Below are 17,335 nucleotides of genomic sequence, written 5' to 3' on the forward strand. Positions count from 1 at the left end.
AAAATCCACAATTCTGACACATCAGTGCATTTACTGACATTAACTCATTTCTCTTCCATATCCTGAGAAAGAGTTTAAAAACAAATAGACATTAAGAAGATCTCAAAGCAGGGCAGGTATAGTAAAAATCTCTTCCTCACTTCATTATACACATCACTGAAAATCAAGCCTCCATATGTCATACCCAGACTTCTAAACATAATGACAATAGTAACATTTATTTTGTTAACAACAGTTCTCTTAACTCATGGTCCTGACCCTGCTACCAGGGATTTGACTGCCAAGGCTACATGACCTTAAAAAGCAAGTCAACCATAAAAGAGCCAACCTTAGAACTAGTGGAAAATTTTATGCTATCACAGACTTCAGCTACACATCCCTAACCTGGTTTATTATTAACTTATATCAGCTTTCTAGGTATTTGTGTATAAGGTAAACAAAGAGATCTTCAAGACTCTGAGACTTAAAAAAAATAATGAAATACCTGATAAATTTTGATCCCAGCAAACATATCCTCTTAAAATAGCTACAGAGTGTCTAAAACACCAGAATATTCAGGTTTTTTTTTCTATGAGAAGAGTTAGTAACAAGTATCCAAGTGAGAAGGATGTTACGGAGTAGCTGTTATTCTTTCACTGATTATTTTGTTTACATTTATTTTAAAAATATTTACTTGACTTGCTCAAGACAATTTTATTACTGATTTTAGGTATTTTCCATCAGTGGGAAGGTGAGAAGAGTTTCCATTAAACTATGCAGCAAACATAGTTTGAAACAAATATTGTTACATTCTATACTCCTTTGGTTGTCTCTTAGGAAAGAATTCATATCACGTTTTGTTTTGTTAATTTGCTTTGGGAAGAAAGGGTTTAAAGTCTGTTTTGTTAATTTGCTTTGGGAAGAAAGGGTTTAAAGTCTGTTTTTGGTCAAGTGGAGAGGGAGTAACCAGACTAAAAGGACATACAATTTGGGAGGCTCACTCCTAATTTCTGAGATACTGTGTATGTGTTTGAGAAATCAAAACAAAAATCTTCTACAACCTTCATCTACACACTCATCCAGAAACAGAACAGGGAGCACAGGGAGGGAAAATGAAATGGTTTTTGAAAGCTCCAAAAATAGCCACAGTACAGAGTTTCCCTGTCCAAAATGTGTCATCTGCAGACACTTCGATGCTGCAGAAATTCAATTGTAAATAACGGTAAATCTGTATACCTGCATGAAACACCATTTATTTTACACCTTTTACACTGAAGAGGTTAAGTTACTCCTGACTTTTCCTGGGCTTTTTTCCGACCTGCACACAAAAGGGAAAGCGGGGCTGTAGTAAGGAAAGGCATTTTTGAAGTTGCCGCAGAGCAGCGCGGCCAGCGCCGGGCCGGGCAGCGCCTCGGCTCCGCCAGCGCGGCCTCCCTCAGCCGGGACACCGCGCCCTCCCTCAGCCGGGACACCGCGCCCTCTGCGGGCCCTGCCGCCACAGCACAGCGGCACAACAGCTCCTTCATCCCTCACGGGGATCCTACTTCCAAGCTGGGAACGAGCTGGCACAAAGGGAGCGAGCTACAGCTCCGGGGGCTCAAGTCTGCCCTCCGCCCGTATAGAAATAGCGCATGGTGCATGGGAACTTCCAGAAAACTCACACTTTAAAAAAGACTTATAGAAATGTCACTCAGGACAATAACATGCCTGACTGTCCTTCTTCCTCGCTGAACAAAAGAAACAGAAGTCTAAGAAACTGCCCAGGTGTTGAGCAGTCATTTCAAGCTCCGGCCTGAAGGGATTACTCACGGTGTAACAGATCGCACCCCGGACTCGCAAATGTTTGCAAGTCTCCAGTTTGGCTCCATTTTAACATACAACTCGAAAAGCATGGCAACAATAATGTAATATACACGGTAAGAAGCACTATTCCCAAGTGGGGACTCCCACTGGAACATTCTATCCCACACTCAACCAAAAGAGTTTAAAAGTTCTTTGTAATTATTTGAGTACAATTGCATAATATTTGCTGTTTGAGGATCCAAAGTAAAATTTTAAGAGTATATCCTTATGATTTAATTGAAACATAGTGTCAATTCAACACAAATGCTTGTCCCATCAAAATTTACCTTGATTTAAAAGGTAAACTGGACTGGAAGTTACAATTAGTGATTTAAAAGAAAAGTGTATTTGCCTCATTTCAAATTAGTGCTGACTTTATGCAGCATTTGCTGGTTTTAAACTTCTCTCTCACCTTAGGGCAGCTATTCAGCAACTGTACAGTGCCAGGTACAGTGCAACCGTGACATCTAGTGGCCAGTGGAGAGAGAACAAAATACTTCCCTAAAATACAGCATTTCTTCAAACACTAGCACTTCTGAACTTGCAGTTTATACCTCCTCCTTTTTGTGCAATCACTGAGTAGCAATCATTTGTTACAGGAAAAGTGAGACCAAATATCTGGCATGCAATTACTTTAAAAGAGAAATCAAGTACTTGTATCAAATCATAGTGGAATAACATTGTACAACACCTACCAAAGAGCAGAGTACCACGCTCATGGCTGACAAGACCCATCATTAAGAAGCCTTTTGTGCACAGATTACAAAAGAAATTTTAAGTGATGCTAGGAGAGTCAATGAGCTAACTCTTCACCTTCTCTTATAATGTTAATCTATTTAAGTTAACGCAGAAGCAAATAAAAATGTCAGAAACTTCAAATTATTCTACCGTGGATAAGTAGAAAAACTGCCTAGTGGTCACTAATGTGCAACAGACAACCTCCCAAAAGTATCAGGAGCACTGCAGGGATGTCTCTGTCCAATTTGTGTTTGGGAGAGACTAATTATTTCCTTAAGATGTAAAAATAAATTTGGAAGGTTGATGAGGACTGTGAAAACTCCAGACTGAAGTGTGACACTCAGCAAAAAACTACCTCACATTTATTACTAAAACTTAAACCACATAAATAACAATTTCTTACATAGTTAACATTTTCTTTTTCTTCATGAAATTCTCACTTTACATGAGAATTTATTGAAAAAACAATCCATGAAATTGGAACAACTAAACATCAGAGTAAGAATTATTGTCTTAAAAATGAAGGTTTCAGTAGATGCCATATAGAATGCATTTAGACAGTGCTAATGGGAAAAAGGGAAGTTGGCCAATTACGAATGGATTATACACGTATACAGTTCCAAGATCTTTTCTTCTAAAACAAATTGCCAAATAATATATGTATCTGTCTCAGAACCCCTACAGAAAAAGGACCAATTACGTTCTTATTTAAATTCCTTATCTTGTACCCAAATTGTTTGTTTGCAATATCAACTGCCTTTAAAAGCACCAAAAATCAAATATGTCATTTTTATCCCAGAACATTCTTAGAGACAGAGCTCTGTATTTCTAAAGTCTACCTTCGTAACAACTCCAAAATCAAATCTTAGGAGGAAACAGAACATAAAGGCCAGCAAACTAAAACAAACTGGATATTAAGGTTGATTTCCTAGGGAAATTAGACTTTTTTATGCTCTTTGTCCCATTATCTTCATCACTCTAAACTGCACCACCAACTTTTAAATTAGTTTAGTAATCTCAAATATATTTGAAGGGTACTAGAAATTTCATGGAAGTCTATGAAAAAGCAAGGAAAATCCGGCAGATTTCCTTGTTAATTCTCTGACTTGGGAACAGGTGGCTGGTAAATGTTTGTAGTTACAGCCTAACACTCTTGTCTCTCTCATCAGAGGGCAAGGGCCACAAACCTCTGAGAGGTTAGGCTATCTCAACCCCACTGCTCATAAACACTGACTTGTTTATTCTTTTATTTTTAAATCATATAGTTACATGCTTCACTTAAATGCCCCTTCTTTTTAAAGTATTCTGACTAAATCATCTAATACAGTATGTAATAAAAACTGATTGAAATGCTTTAAATGTAATACAGAACTTTTACATGGTATCTGACCTTTCTATATAGCTATTACAGGAAACTAAGGATAAAGTACAAACAATGTAGCTGAATTCTAAAAGTACTACGACAAATCTGCAACTGAACTAAATTATCATAGCTTTGCTGATTAGCATATCAAATGAGACCAGCTGAAAATCTTCCATCCTTCATACAAGCCCTATACAACAGTTAAGTACATTACAGTGTTAACAGATCCCAACACAAAACAAATTAAATATTCCACTTGCATCATAATTGATTTAAATAAACTATAGTGACAATTTTTTGTCATTATCATACTAGACAAGCTCTGAACTTCATCTCTTGGATTTAAAATTTTGTCACTGCGAGTTCAGTACAGAATCAACCCTTACAAGAAGGTGACAGAATAGTTTGGTTGGTGGGTTCTTTGTGTGTGGGTTTTGTTTAGGGTTTATTGTGGTTTTGCTTTGGGGTGGGGGGGGGCAGGGGGTGGTTTTTTTGTTGTTTTTTTCCCTCTGATTTACAACATATGAAGATTACCTGGACACGTCTAAGCAGCATAATCCAATAGGTTATGCCCCTTATTTTCATATACTAATCAGCTTGAGGAAAACCTTGAGATATTAGCACTTTTTTATTTTATTAGTGAGTCCAAAAGATTCTGATCTTGTTTTTCATTGCAGTAACTAAAAGGAGAGGATACTCAGAAAGCAGAGTCCTGGGAAGCTAGGTTTGCAAAATCTCACAGTGGCATGCAAAAAGAAGTAAGAGCATCCCACTAATGGGACTGATGCAATGGAATGAAGAGCTTGGATAATATATTAGATGCTGCAAAACCATCAAAATCATGCTATCAGTTTACACTAAATAACAGACAGACATTAGTATTGATTTCACTTTTCAATGTCCTAAAATACAATTTTATTTGAACAAATGGAAGTAGTGTATGTTTGCTGGTTTAATGAAAAATTTAAAAGTTTTGCTTTTCTCTACATATAATGTGATGGTTTAAAAAATTAAGCAGTTTTAAATATAAAAAGAAAAATAGGAGGGGTAGCATCTTGTCCTAGTGAATCATTAGAAAATTACTAGCAAATCAGCTCATATGTAGGTAACAGAGTTTACATAAACTATGCTTATTGATAATCATTTTGCATGCTATTATAGTATTTCTTCCATGACTGTACATTTCTGTTCGTTAAATGCATCAAATACTCTTGATGACAGAAACACTGAACCATGCTAATAACAGGCTGTAGAATTTTGATCACTATTTATGTATTCTTAGTATTTCCATAGCAAAGCTATGCAAAGCATGATAAATATCTAAAAACTAGTAAAAATACTCAGAAGGATAAAATGTTTGATAACATAGCTTCTTTCTAACAGCTTTTGCTTTAATATGAAAATAAACTCTACAGAATGATCTGCATTAACTTATGCCATAACTTAGGAGTTCCAAATTTAAAAGAATAAAATGTATATATTGAGAAATACTCCCAGAACACCCATACTACCTCTCATAAAAGAAAAATCTGTACTGAAAATCAGTAACAGTTATCTGCTATATTGCTTGTTTGAGAGCATTTCCAGGCCTTTGTTTAGATTAATTCTGTGGAAATAACAGAATTCAGCCTGATAAAGATCTGTTGTTTGATGACAGTAATTTAACATTTTTCTTACTCCGTCTCACATACAGAATTACGGAATTAGTACTACAGTGATCCAGACACATTGGAAGTTGTCTTCAATTCAGATATTTTACTTCTAATTTTATTAATTAGATGTTTCAAGACTTATATATCTTCCATTCAATAAACTCATTTGTTACATATTCCCCTACATAAAGTATCAATCTGAGCATTCTTCATGCAAATAAAATAGCATAGAGCAACTAGAGTAATCTAGAGTGTACTAAATGGGGAAAATAAATATTATTTATTTTCAATATGTGAAAATTACTTAAGAAAAGAGATTAAAAAGATATTAAAAGGCTTTCTTTTGAATAGCAGAAATGCATTTGAAATCCATGCTTCAATAGATGAGTTAAAAATTAACTCAAATACAGGACAGCAGGTGGCACTGACAACATGCCAACCTTAAAACAGCTGCATTGAACTGGTATAAAACTGATCATATTACATCTGTATTACCTTTAATGTGAGGTAATTACCTTGTAAATGTATAGAACATAAGCTCATCTTTCACAATACTCTTATCTGTTGGTTTAAGTGTCCCCCATGATATTGCTTCTTACTATACTTTACTGATGCAGTTGCAGAGACAGAAGATCTTCACAGGGATGTATCATGACAGGCCAAGAGCCAGCAATAATTGCTGCAGAATAAATTCCATCTGCACACATGAACAAAAACTCTTTCCCTTGAGAACAATTAACACAGGCAAAGTTTGCCCACAGTACTGGTAGAATCCACCTCACTCGAACTATCCAGGCTTGACAGGGCTCTGATTGAGATAACTCCATCTGTGGCGCTGCCTTTAATTAGAGACTGGAACAGAGGATCCCCAGAAGTTCTTTCCAACCTGCATTGTTCTGTGACTCAGTACAGTTAGGTCACACAACCCAGTTACCATGCTGAGAAGTTTAGACACTACTCCAAGCTGGTTATAACATACATATGGGCAGTAAAACACACTTAACAGATACACTGCAGCCTGTTGTTAGCAGGGAAAATTATTCCGCTTTTTACAACTCCCAGCTCCAGAGCCAGCTTGTTAGGTGCATTAAACTTGCCAGTGGTTCTGTGCTGTTGAAGACACTTCGTTCTTTGCACGTCATCCAGCCATAATAAAGAGGAGTAAAGCAAAGTCCTTCTTTATACAGGCCACAGAGAAACTAACCTGAAGGCCACAGTCAATATGCAAGCAGAAACTTGTGCTACTATTTAATACCTACATTTTCTAACCCAAGAAGGACCAAGAGCGGGATTGTTGTCATTCCTCCTTGGATCCACTCTTCTAGGGAAACAGTGCCATCATGATCATAGTCAATTTCTTCCATCATTTCATGAAGAATCTACAATTTAATGGAAAATCTCATAAGTTCTAATTTATTATTACTATATTCTAATACAGCAACTTGTTAGGACATGTGCAGATCTCCAATTCTCATACAAAAAAAAAAAAAGAAAATATTACTTGCATGGTAGCTGTAGTCAAATGAGTATGGACAGCTTAGAAAATAAAGTGTCATACTTGTATTTACATTTTATTAATACCTAAATGTCCCAAACCTACCTGTGTCCTTTGTGCACTCACTGTTAAGAAATCTTCATAGACAAACCAGTTATGTTATAGAAGTTAATTATTACATTTATTGAACAGTTCACAGATCAGATTTAAACAGCAAAATACCGGTAAAAGTGTAGTTCACAATGCTAATTCATAGTAGAACACAGGCTATTTTTATTTCTACCTTACTCACCCATGGAATGCCACGTGGATATGAAATATCACAAAATTATGATAGCTGTCTCTAGCAACATTAAAAAATTGTGATAACTGGATACTTACTGGACTTAATTCAGTAATATCCCACTCAAGGTATTCTGCAACATGCATCATTTGAGCAATGATATTTTCCAGCTCCTAGAGATGAATGAGAAAGTATGATATTAAGGTTATAAAGAAAAATTCTACTTCAATAAACTAATAATTCAACCATATTGCATTCAGTGACACTATTTCATCAACATCCCTGATGAAATATACTTTTCACTGGAAGCTGTATTCTCAAATGGATCTACTTACTAGCAAAACATTCTGCATGGACTACAAAGCATTCAGGGAGATGAAATACAGCCCCACAATCAAAGTAATTGAAAGTAGTCAGAGATTCTTCCTTCCTAGTTATCTTTCAAGCACCCATGTTTTCATGATCTGATTTCCACCCTGTGGTAAGATCACATAATGATCTTTAAATTCCATCACTTTAATCTGAGTGATAGAAAAATCACTCAAAAACCAATTAAAATTATTTTTTTACTGTAATTGTATAAATCACAAATTTCTAACAGAAGTAAGGCATGAAGTGGATTCTGTAAACTCCTACAGATTTACTTTCTTCCCACTATAGTATTGCAATTTCCCTTGATCATGTACCACTAAGGCTTTTCTATACTTATATATACACTTTTGCTTTGTAAACATGCTCAAATGCATATCTAGGACGATTCTAAATTCTCATTTGTATCCAGGCATCTAACTCAACTTGGTATTGCCTAAAATTATGGTGCCATATTTACTTTACACCCGTGTATAATTTTGCTTCCCTATTTCCCTGCACCTTATAGGAATCACCTCCTCTTCCTTACCAATCCACTCTATGCTGTCTTCCTTCCAGTAGGTACAAAAAAAGGTGGAAAAAAAACCCAAAGAAAAGAACAAAAACACCACTGCTAATAAAAAACTTGTTTCTGTTAGCTATCAGAAAAAAATAGTTACAGCTTTTAAAATTATTTCCATATCTCCGACTTCTCTTCAAACATTTGGTTGGCCTACACCACAAAACTCTGCCCTTAATACTGTTCCTTAATTCTTAACAATGGAAGTTGTGACATCTCTCCACATAAATACACTGTGTGACCCTCACACTTATCCTTTTTAATGAAATCTTAAAAAATGGTGCTTTCATACACATCTCCCAGCAGCATACCAGAATTACTGGAATCATATTAATGTGTCCCCTACAGTTGTATCATTAAAAATAAAGAGACTACAGAACAGAACTCCATGACAGCAGTATCAGCAATTGAAAATTTATACAGTTGTAGAAGCAGCATTTCTCACTGGAAAACTCAAGGATTAATTTTCAAATGAATGAATTTTTATCGACTGTATTTTATACTGCTTCTAATAATTCAGGATAAATATAAACTTGATTTGAATTAATGTAGTTGTATAGTTTTGCCATGTTGACATACTCTTACAATGCAATACATAAAAAACATTACCGAACTATCCAGGTATCCATTCCCATCTGTATCATACAAGCGAAACATAACTGAAAAGAAAACAAAGAGAGAAGGAAACTGTTAGAAAACACAAGAAATACATCTCTTTTTCATTAAAAAAACCAAAAACAAACAACTCCAAACCAGAACACAAAACAACTTAAGCCTGAGTTTCAAAGAAAGGACAAGTATTAACATTTTTGTTTAATCATCTTTGTTTAATGATCAGACTAGCTGCAGACCCTCCAAACAAGCTGCATCACGTGAAAGGCTCCCTCAGCAACTACCCTGCCACAGTGTCTCCAAGAATACGTATTAGCCAGAGAGTCCAACTGCACCTCTTCCTCACCATCACCCTAACAGCTCATTTGGTGCGTGAACTTGATTTTGCTTCCCTCTAGAGATGATGTGTCTTCATGGTGAGTACTACCAAAAGGCCCTTCTCTGCGATCTCACCAATCACAGGGTTACACACAATTGGTCACAAACCTTGCTAAACCTGCCTAAGGTACAATGCTACTCTCCCTTGGCCGCCGCTACCACTATTCAACAGTGATACTGCTTTAGAAACTATTTTCTGACCAACTAAATAAAACACAGGATTAATGTTTTAAATATCTAATCATCCAAATCCAACAACATTCATCACAAACTGCCAGCATGACTTCTTCCAAGACCACATTTGCTTAATCAGTTTCAAAATGTACTCCCAACATTCTGGGGAACAATACAGATAAAAAGGTATATTTTGACAATATCCAGAAAAAAAAAAATGCCTTCAAGATTGTATCATGATTTGATCTCATCCAAAAGAAGGGGTACAAGCACCATTACCAAGATATTTGGAAGCAGCAAAGCCTAAAGCTTTCAAAGAAATACTGTTGGAAGACTAAAAAGGAGATCCAGAAGCCTACAAATACCCCATTCTTTGTCCCCACTTTCAGAGACAGTGTGTCAGAGCTCTGAAATCCAAATACCCATCACACTCTTCAAAAGCACGATTTTTTTTTTTTACCCCTGCACCTGTTTTTTAGGGATGAAGAAGTCAGCCCATGTAGAGGTGGTTCCAGGACAGTATAATGCTTTCATCAACAGCAAAACACAAGTAACCGGCTGTCTAACCAGATGTCTCTGGAAACGTAACACACGACCTATTTAACACTGAGGAATCCTACCACACTGGATCCATAGCAGAAGTTGTTACAGTCCAAAATATTTCACAAACAAAGCTTACCATAATTTTCAGGAAACAATATAATGAGAAGTGAGAAGAAATTATTAGCAATTAGAGAGTAAAGTTCAGAAAGAATTTGATTATTTTTGGACTTAGAGCAAAACATATTAACTGTTATACGTCTTGGCTTGTTTCACTTACAGCCTCCATCTTGGGAATGAGTTGATCATGTAACTGTGTGGAAAGAAGGTAATACCTACACCTCTATACCACTTCAGCAATTTTTGCCACTACCTTGAACTGCTCTTAAGAGAGCTGTAATACAAGATTGATGATATTTACAGCAGCACACTATTTCACGCCACAAAGGCCCATGATTCATTAGTTACAGGTTAAGAAAACCTATAAAAATACCCTTCTTTCCCTAGAGTTACCACAGCAAAATTGTTTCAGTGTCAAACAAGTTAATGCCAAAAGCCACCAGAGATTGGTGCTGCCCCTGCTGGTACACCTTCCACCAAAGCTTCTCAGAGCTTGACAGCTAATATTGTCTGGCAAAGGTATCATTAGGCATTCACAGTTTCCACAGGGATGAATCACTGAATCACTCAACCATAAAGATAAAATCATTTGGCTCTCCTTCCTCCTCCTCTGTGATTCTTAGACAGTAGTTGAGAGAATGTTTTACAGCAGGTTTTACCATCTCCATGCCCTTTACCCACTCCAGAGAAGTAGTGCTTTTTTTTCCTTTAACATGAATTACTAGTTCTAATCAGTCGTTTAAAACCAGACATTAGTGTAATTATAACTGTTTCACTTTGTAGAAACAAAGTCTTTCCAATTACATAGGTATAGGGTAGCAAAAAGGCTATATCTGTGCTCTTGGCTAGATACTGAAAACTATGCTAGTGGTGTGGCATGCAATCTCTTTTCTATTCATACACTGCTAAATATTCATGCTCTTGATTTACACACTCTAGGAGAAAAAAAAAACCCCAAAACCAAACCAACAACAAAATGATAAAAACAACCAAACAGAAGTTCTGATGCAAACTACGGAGCCCAAGTCAATTTTTTCTATTTCTTTTCCCATCTCCTTACCTGATTAGACTGACTGTGCACTCAATTTCTATTTCTAGATGGCAATTTAGTCTTAAAACCTAAGATATGTTCCCTCAATGTATCTCTGTGAGGAATGCTTGGGATTTTCTTTATATTCAGGTCATACATAGATTATGAATAACAGATATGCTGAGCATGCCAAACAGGTGAGGTTCACACTATGCAAGACCTCTTTACACTCTTAATATGTTAGAAAATCCATTTATACAGAATATTTATAAATCTCTGAAAATATGTAGATCATATAGATACAAAGATGAAACTGTTAGTGTAGTTTATCCTCCAGCCTACATCAAATTTCAATTGAAAGCACTACTTTCATGTTCTTCATGTCCTGAATTAAATCTTCAAACACTCAGCTATGACTCATTTTTTTCCAGCTTTGTCATCTGAAAAAAAAATTTATATCACTTCTTGAAATTGGTATTGATATTAATAACTGGCAACTCCAGAATAAACCATTTTTCTTTTTCCCTTCATTGCTATACACCTATAATTTACATCAGAACTACTGCTTTCAAATTCAGAAAAAGAGTTAAATTATACCAAGAACTTATAATGAGAATTAACTGAAATCAACAGAGAAGTCTGCATACAATGGTGCAGTATAATCTGAAATTTAGATACTAATAAGTGAAAATATGTGGAATATTTCAACTCTGTATGACAAAGAAGAAAATAAACCCATTAAACTACCATGCCCAGAATTATATGTAGTAAATGCAACTGACCTTGAATACATAAAATATTTAAGTACCACAAACATATTAGGTCATGCTCTCTTGCTCCTAAATCACATAGAACAGTCTTTTCCCATGCAGCCCCTATTGTAGGAAGTTCATGGTAAATTCCCGTACTGTAATTATCCTTGCTCCTCTGTCTCTCCTCCTTTCCACTGTACCAGCTCCTGACTCCAGGGAAGGCAAGTGATCTCTATTTCATGCCGTGGTTTGTACATCGAGCTCCTCAGAGCTCTGGCAAGGCTCGCATAACTTGCTACCATGCAGCAGATATTACACTGTAAGTTAAATTCAGTCCTTGGATCTCAGTTTTTCTGTGTCTGTGATCTGACTGTGCATTCACACTTACATTCTCATATTTTAATCATATGATACCAAAACAATATTACCAGATTTGGGGGATTTGCTGTGACCTTGCAGTACAAAGTTGCTTCTGTAAGCTAGCTACAGGTTAACAAAACATCAAGATACTTTAGCAACATGTAACCTTGTAATAAATTTCTTATTTTGATAGAAGCAGATTACTGTTTGCACATCCTAACATACTGAACACTTTGCACATGAGAGCCTGATCCCACAGATCTTTTGTAAACAGACCAGTTATGTATAGTGAAATACACTTCTCCTCAATAAGGACTATATGATTGGTCTGACTGTTCAGCCACAGGAGAAACTGACTGCTAAAATTCCACAATAAGGAAACAAGTTTTTTTCTTTTTTCCTCCAATTTATAGATCAAACTCACAGGGTTGGGGTTTTTTTTAAAATTTTTTTAATAGGTGTTGCATTTTAAAGATCCAGGCCCCTAATTAAAAAATAAAAAACAAACAAACAAAACCAAACAAGAATTTCTAACTTCCCGTGTCAAACACTCCTTCCCAATAGTGATGCAGACTTGGATCATTCTTGGCTTTTCAGTATTCAATAATATTATGGAGCCCACAGCCTATATTAGCAACTGTTCTTTGTTTGAATTAGGATGTTTAGTACAGGTTATTCACCCCATCTATAGATCTCTAAGTATACTCAGTACAGCTTGTCTGTTTTTCTCAGATCTTATACCAAACAAGACATGACAGTGTAGAGAGCATTATTGTAACTACAGAATGTACAATCCTTACTCCCCATTTTAGCAAATGCTAGATAAAACAAATTTCATTTAAAATATCACCATTAGCAAGAATAAAAAAATCATTTCTGCAATAAGCGTCACCTAGAACCATATTTTTATAATCCATCTGCTAAAAACAGGTTCTTAAATTCAGAAACAAAATACATGATGACTTAGGGAAATAAATATTTAAAATTAAAAAAGAACATACATTCTAGCTTGTCTTCAGGTCTTCCTCTTTCTAGCAGTGACAAATAGCAAACAATATCTTTCAGCTGGATCATGTCTGGTAAATGTGAGTTGGCAGGAGTAGGAGGTCTGGATGTAGAGGTACCCTTGTTAAGTCTCAGACCTGGAAACAACCCATAGCTTTTGTTAGTCTAAACATACAATACAAGCAGAAAATGAAAACGTAACTTTTGCATGCATTCATCTTTGTTCTATCTGAATCTCAGATTACATCTTAATTTAAATATAAAGCTTTAAACAATTCATGTTCATAGTTTATCCAGCAAAGGTAGAACTAAAATAAGCTATCCAAAACACTCCCCCCCCACCCCATTATGGGAATGGCATAAACTTTTTTTTTTTAATTTGTGCTGATCTGATTTCATTTGACTACAAAACAATTTGATGAATATTTTTGTTCTATCATACTAGATGCTAACTATTAAAAACAACCCCAGCCCAAGTCTGCATCCACCTTCTTGTGCTTGTAGAAGCTTCATCTAACTTATAGATTGACAACAACTACACTAATTGAAGATGTTTTAGTGTCAATGAAAACTCTACTAATACCCAAGAGTATTGTTATCCCGAAAAAAACAGCCAGATGTGTGCCAGTGCAGCACATATTTCAAACACAAAAGTCTCAGTGACAGACAACTGAGAAAATATATTTAGAATTTAAATAATAGTCACAATAATTGCTCAGACATTGTGATTAATAGCACCACTTGGAATTAAAGTTTCAAAATTGCCAAACTTTTTTTCAGAACAACATTAGTATGACCGGTCCTGATGATATTACTGGAATCTGCAGGACCAAAATGGGGAAAAATGGGCAGGACAGCCGAACACACTAAAAGGAGCAAGGAAACTTTCTTTACGAGTTTGCTACACTTCTCACTGACTGAGGGTTGTCCCCTCTCTCCCTAGATTTTAAACTTCATTGCAATCCAGATACATCTTCAAAAGCCTACTAGTTTTAGAAGGTACGCCTGCATGTTATGAGATACACGTTAAAACAATAAAATAAGGTGAAAAAGAGCAAACTGGCGTGCAACAATGTATTTTGGAATTCATTTTATTTTCATGAAATTTCAGCAAATAATAAATACTAAAAGTAAATACTGAATGAACAAAAATATTTAATAAGTCAATGTTCTATTTAATAAGCTTGCATGTCAGTTAGGTGTCATTAAAATTAAGACACTGTAATATTTTATTCAATTAAATGCTAGTTTTAATCACACAACTTACACAAATAGTTCATATTCCAGTCTTACATAAATCATATTCACAGAATAAAAAGGATTATAAAACCTGGGATAACTCTTCTCAAAAATAAATAGTGCTGAAACCCAAATGAAAATGAATACTAATTTTAAGGTACCTTGTAACCTATCAGCTGCAAGATACAGGTTAAATTATTACTTCTTAATCAGAGGTGGGAAGGGCTGGCTGCAATGTACTACTGACTTACAGATGACTTCCAGTCCTGCTGCTTACCTGGCACCTGCTTCCATCTCTCTTCAGACACCTTAACTGAAAATACATTTATAAACAGACGTGAGTGGACCAAAAGAGACTAAGTGTAAAACAAGCACATACCTGATGGACTGATGAACCCTGCTATAATCCTTGTCATTTCTCTAGCTCTCACTTACCCCTCCACTTTCCAGAAGAATGTCTAATATTTCTGAAGAAGTTACTTTCCAGTACAGTCAGGCTTTTTTTTTCACTATTGGTAGCATTTAAAAATTACTAGATTTTTAAATTATACTAATAGTGAAAACACCCAAAACCAATTGTTTCCATAGTTTCCATTTGCACATCAAAATGTACCAATGCACAGTTTTTTCCCCTTAGAAGTTACGAATTATCATGATGTAACATTTATTTTAAACCATTAAACTGAATTACAACATAAAAGCAGTATATTTTCAAGCCCAAACAATTCTTGCACAACGTGAACTGGACTGCCTCTCTGAATATGTTTTGGATGCAACAATTTATCAAACAGTCCTTCTGGCATTATGCTAAAAACATGGAAGCTTCCTAAACTGGTATTACATTGTATTATTTCTAAAGTACTTAGTAACAGAAAAATTTTAAAACTCTTGACAAAATTGGAAAAGCTAGTGTAGGAGAAAAATATTTTAGGAGGCAACATCAGAGTAAGAAACTTAACATACAACTGAAACAACAACAGTTATAACAGCACTATCCTCAATAATGATGTTATAATAATTATCATTATTATAATTTTACCACACATAGGAATAAAATATGTCAAAGAGAACTATTGTGAAAGTGAAGAAAGCTGAGTACAGCCTATACAGGGCAAAATTTAGCTGTGTCCTCTGAAATCAAAATCACTTTTAGTGGTATACTAATACTTACCCAACATTTAAAATATCAGTAGCAGCTAAGTATGTAGGATTAATAACAACAGAATCACACCTAGACAGTTAAAGGAAACAGCAGCAACTGGCACAGAAATGGCTGAGCACCAGCAGGAGTCTCCTGCATGAAGCCTGAAGATTTTTAAGTGTTTGTACAGGAGAATAGGCAACAAGAACATGTAACCATAGCAATCTGATTAGCATTAACATGACAAAGAATGTCCACTTGGTGTCTCAGCTGCATCATTATTGTGAGATGAAAAGACGAAACCATTTAATTTCCATTTCTTTTCACAGTATTTCCTATTATGGTTGAGTTAGTTTCTCTAATTTCACAGATACCAGAACAAAAATCCCGCAACGTGTAGTCAAGAATTTCATATATTTACAGTTATTAGAAGTAAAACAGCAGGGTGAGGGAACCTATAGCTCTTTTAAGTACTGATTTTATTACTTACCTCCAGAAAGGTGCTGTGGTTTGTTTTTAATTAATGGACTACAGTGAGAGATTTTGCTCCTAAATGATGTAAAAAGGTGTTCAATGAAATCATCTGGTAACTCTGCCTCCAGAAAAGTCTTCATGAACAGCTTGAACCCCTCTAAATCAATTGTCTGCAGTGAAAGGGAAGAAAAAAAGAAAAAAAATTAATGGTTTGTAAATACAAACAAACAAACACACTAATCTATCAAATAATATTCTGCTGACAAAAGCTTTGGACTCTATTTGAATATATTGATTTCTGAAGATATAGACTGGCATACCTATTCTTGAAAGTGATTATTGAATTAAGTATTACTTTGAAAATTCACAGTATTGTATAATACCTCAGAGCACTGTGTAAAATAGCCCAGAGGAAATTCAGAGCACTTACATCAGGACCCTGAAATCAAGTTCCATGCTCTCAATTTTCTTGATTAGCATCCAAGGCGCCTAGAGAGCTCCTAGGGATGTACTTAGCATGCCTTTAGCTTTTCCTATAATTAGGCAGACAAAAAGCAGGGGATTTTTGGATGCTTAATTCAGGGAATTGAAGGCCTCCTGTCTTTTCCTACATGGCAACATGCTTTGCTGGTGTTTGTCAAAGAGTTACTGATCACCCTGTCTCAAATAGGTTCGAAGAGTCAAATGAGAGTGCTCAGACATGCAGCATTTACTTAGAGGGGAAAAAACAAAAGCTGTTGATCCAAAACATTTGTCATGTGTTCATTTGGTTTTGCTTTTGCCAGGAAGGTAAGAGATAATTAATAAAACTCGAATGATGACTTTTTTTCTGTTCAAACAGCATTGTCTGTTTTAAGTAATAAAATGAGTCACAGATTTTCTCAAGTTGGAAGGAGTACGCAAGGAGCATTGAGTTCAACTCCCTGCTCCTCACAGGACTACCCGAAACTAAACCATATGACTAAGAGCATCATCCAGATGCTCCTTGACCTCTGATGGGCTTGGTGCCATGACCAAAACATGCTCTGGGAAAGCTTCTTCCACTGACCAACCAGCCTCCCAGTGAAGAGCCTTTTCCTGATGCCTGATCTGAACTTCCCCTGATGCAACTTCTTTCTATTTCTTCACGTCCTGTTGCTGGTCACCAGGGAGATATCAGCACCTCCCCCTCAAGGAAGGTGTAGGCTCAATGGGGTCACAGCAGTGCAAAGCATTATGACCCCATTTCAT

The 17,335-nt window shown here is 35.8% G+C and overlaps 1 protein-coding gene across 1 annotated transcript in view; it reads right to left on the reverse strand.

Annotated features, from left to right (window-relative positions):
- Window positions 1-17,335, reverse strand: part of DGKB (diacylglycerol kinase beta) — a 335,774-nt gene that overhangs the window by 239,545 nt on the left and 78,894 nt on the right. Inside the window, exons 4-9 of the mRNA XM_041466733.1 lie at window positions 16,122-16,275; window positions 14,768-14,803; window positions 13,248-13,388; window positions 8,890-8,939; window positions 7,451-7,525; window positions 6,834-6,953 (exon numbers count right to left, since the gene is read on the reverse strand). Of these exons, the coding sequence (XP_041322667.1) occupies window positions 6,834-6,953; window positions 7,451-7,525; window positions 8,890-8,939; window positions 13,248-13,388; window positions 14,768-14,803; window positions 16,122-16,275 (576 nt within the window). The remainder of the gene's footprint in view (window positions 1-6,833; window positions 6,954-7,450; window positions 7,526-8,889; window positions 8,940-13,247; window positions 13,389-14,767; window positions 14,804-16,121; window positions 16,276-17,335) is intronic.

This window comes from Pyrgilauda ruficollis, unplaced genomic scaffold (assembly GCF_017590135.1).
Source record: "Pyrgilauda ruficollis isolate IOZ18807 unplaced genomic scaffold, ASM1759013v1 scaffold2, whole genome shotgun sequence".
Classification (NCBI taxonomy): domain Eukaryota; kingdom Metazoa; phylum Chordata; class Aves; order Passeriformes; family Passeridae; genus Pyrgilauda; species Pyrgilauda ruficollis.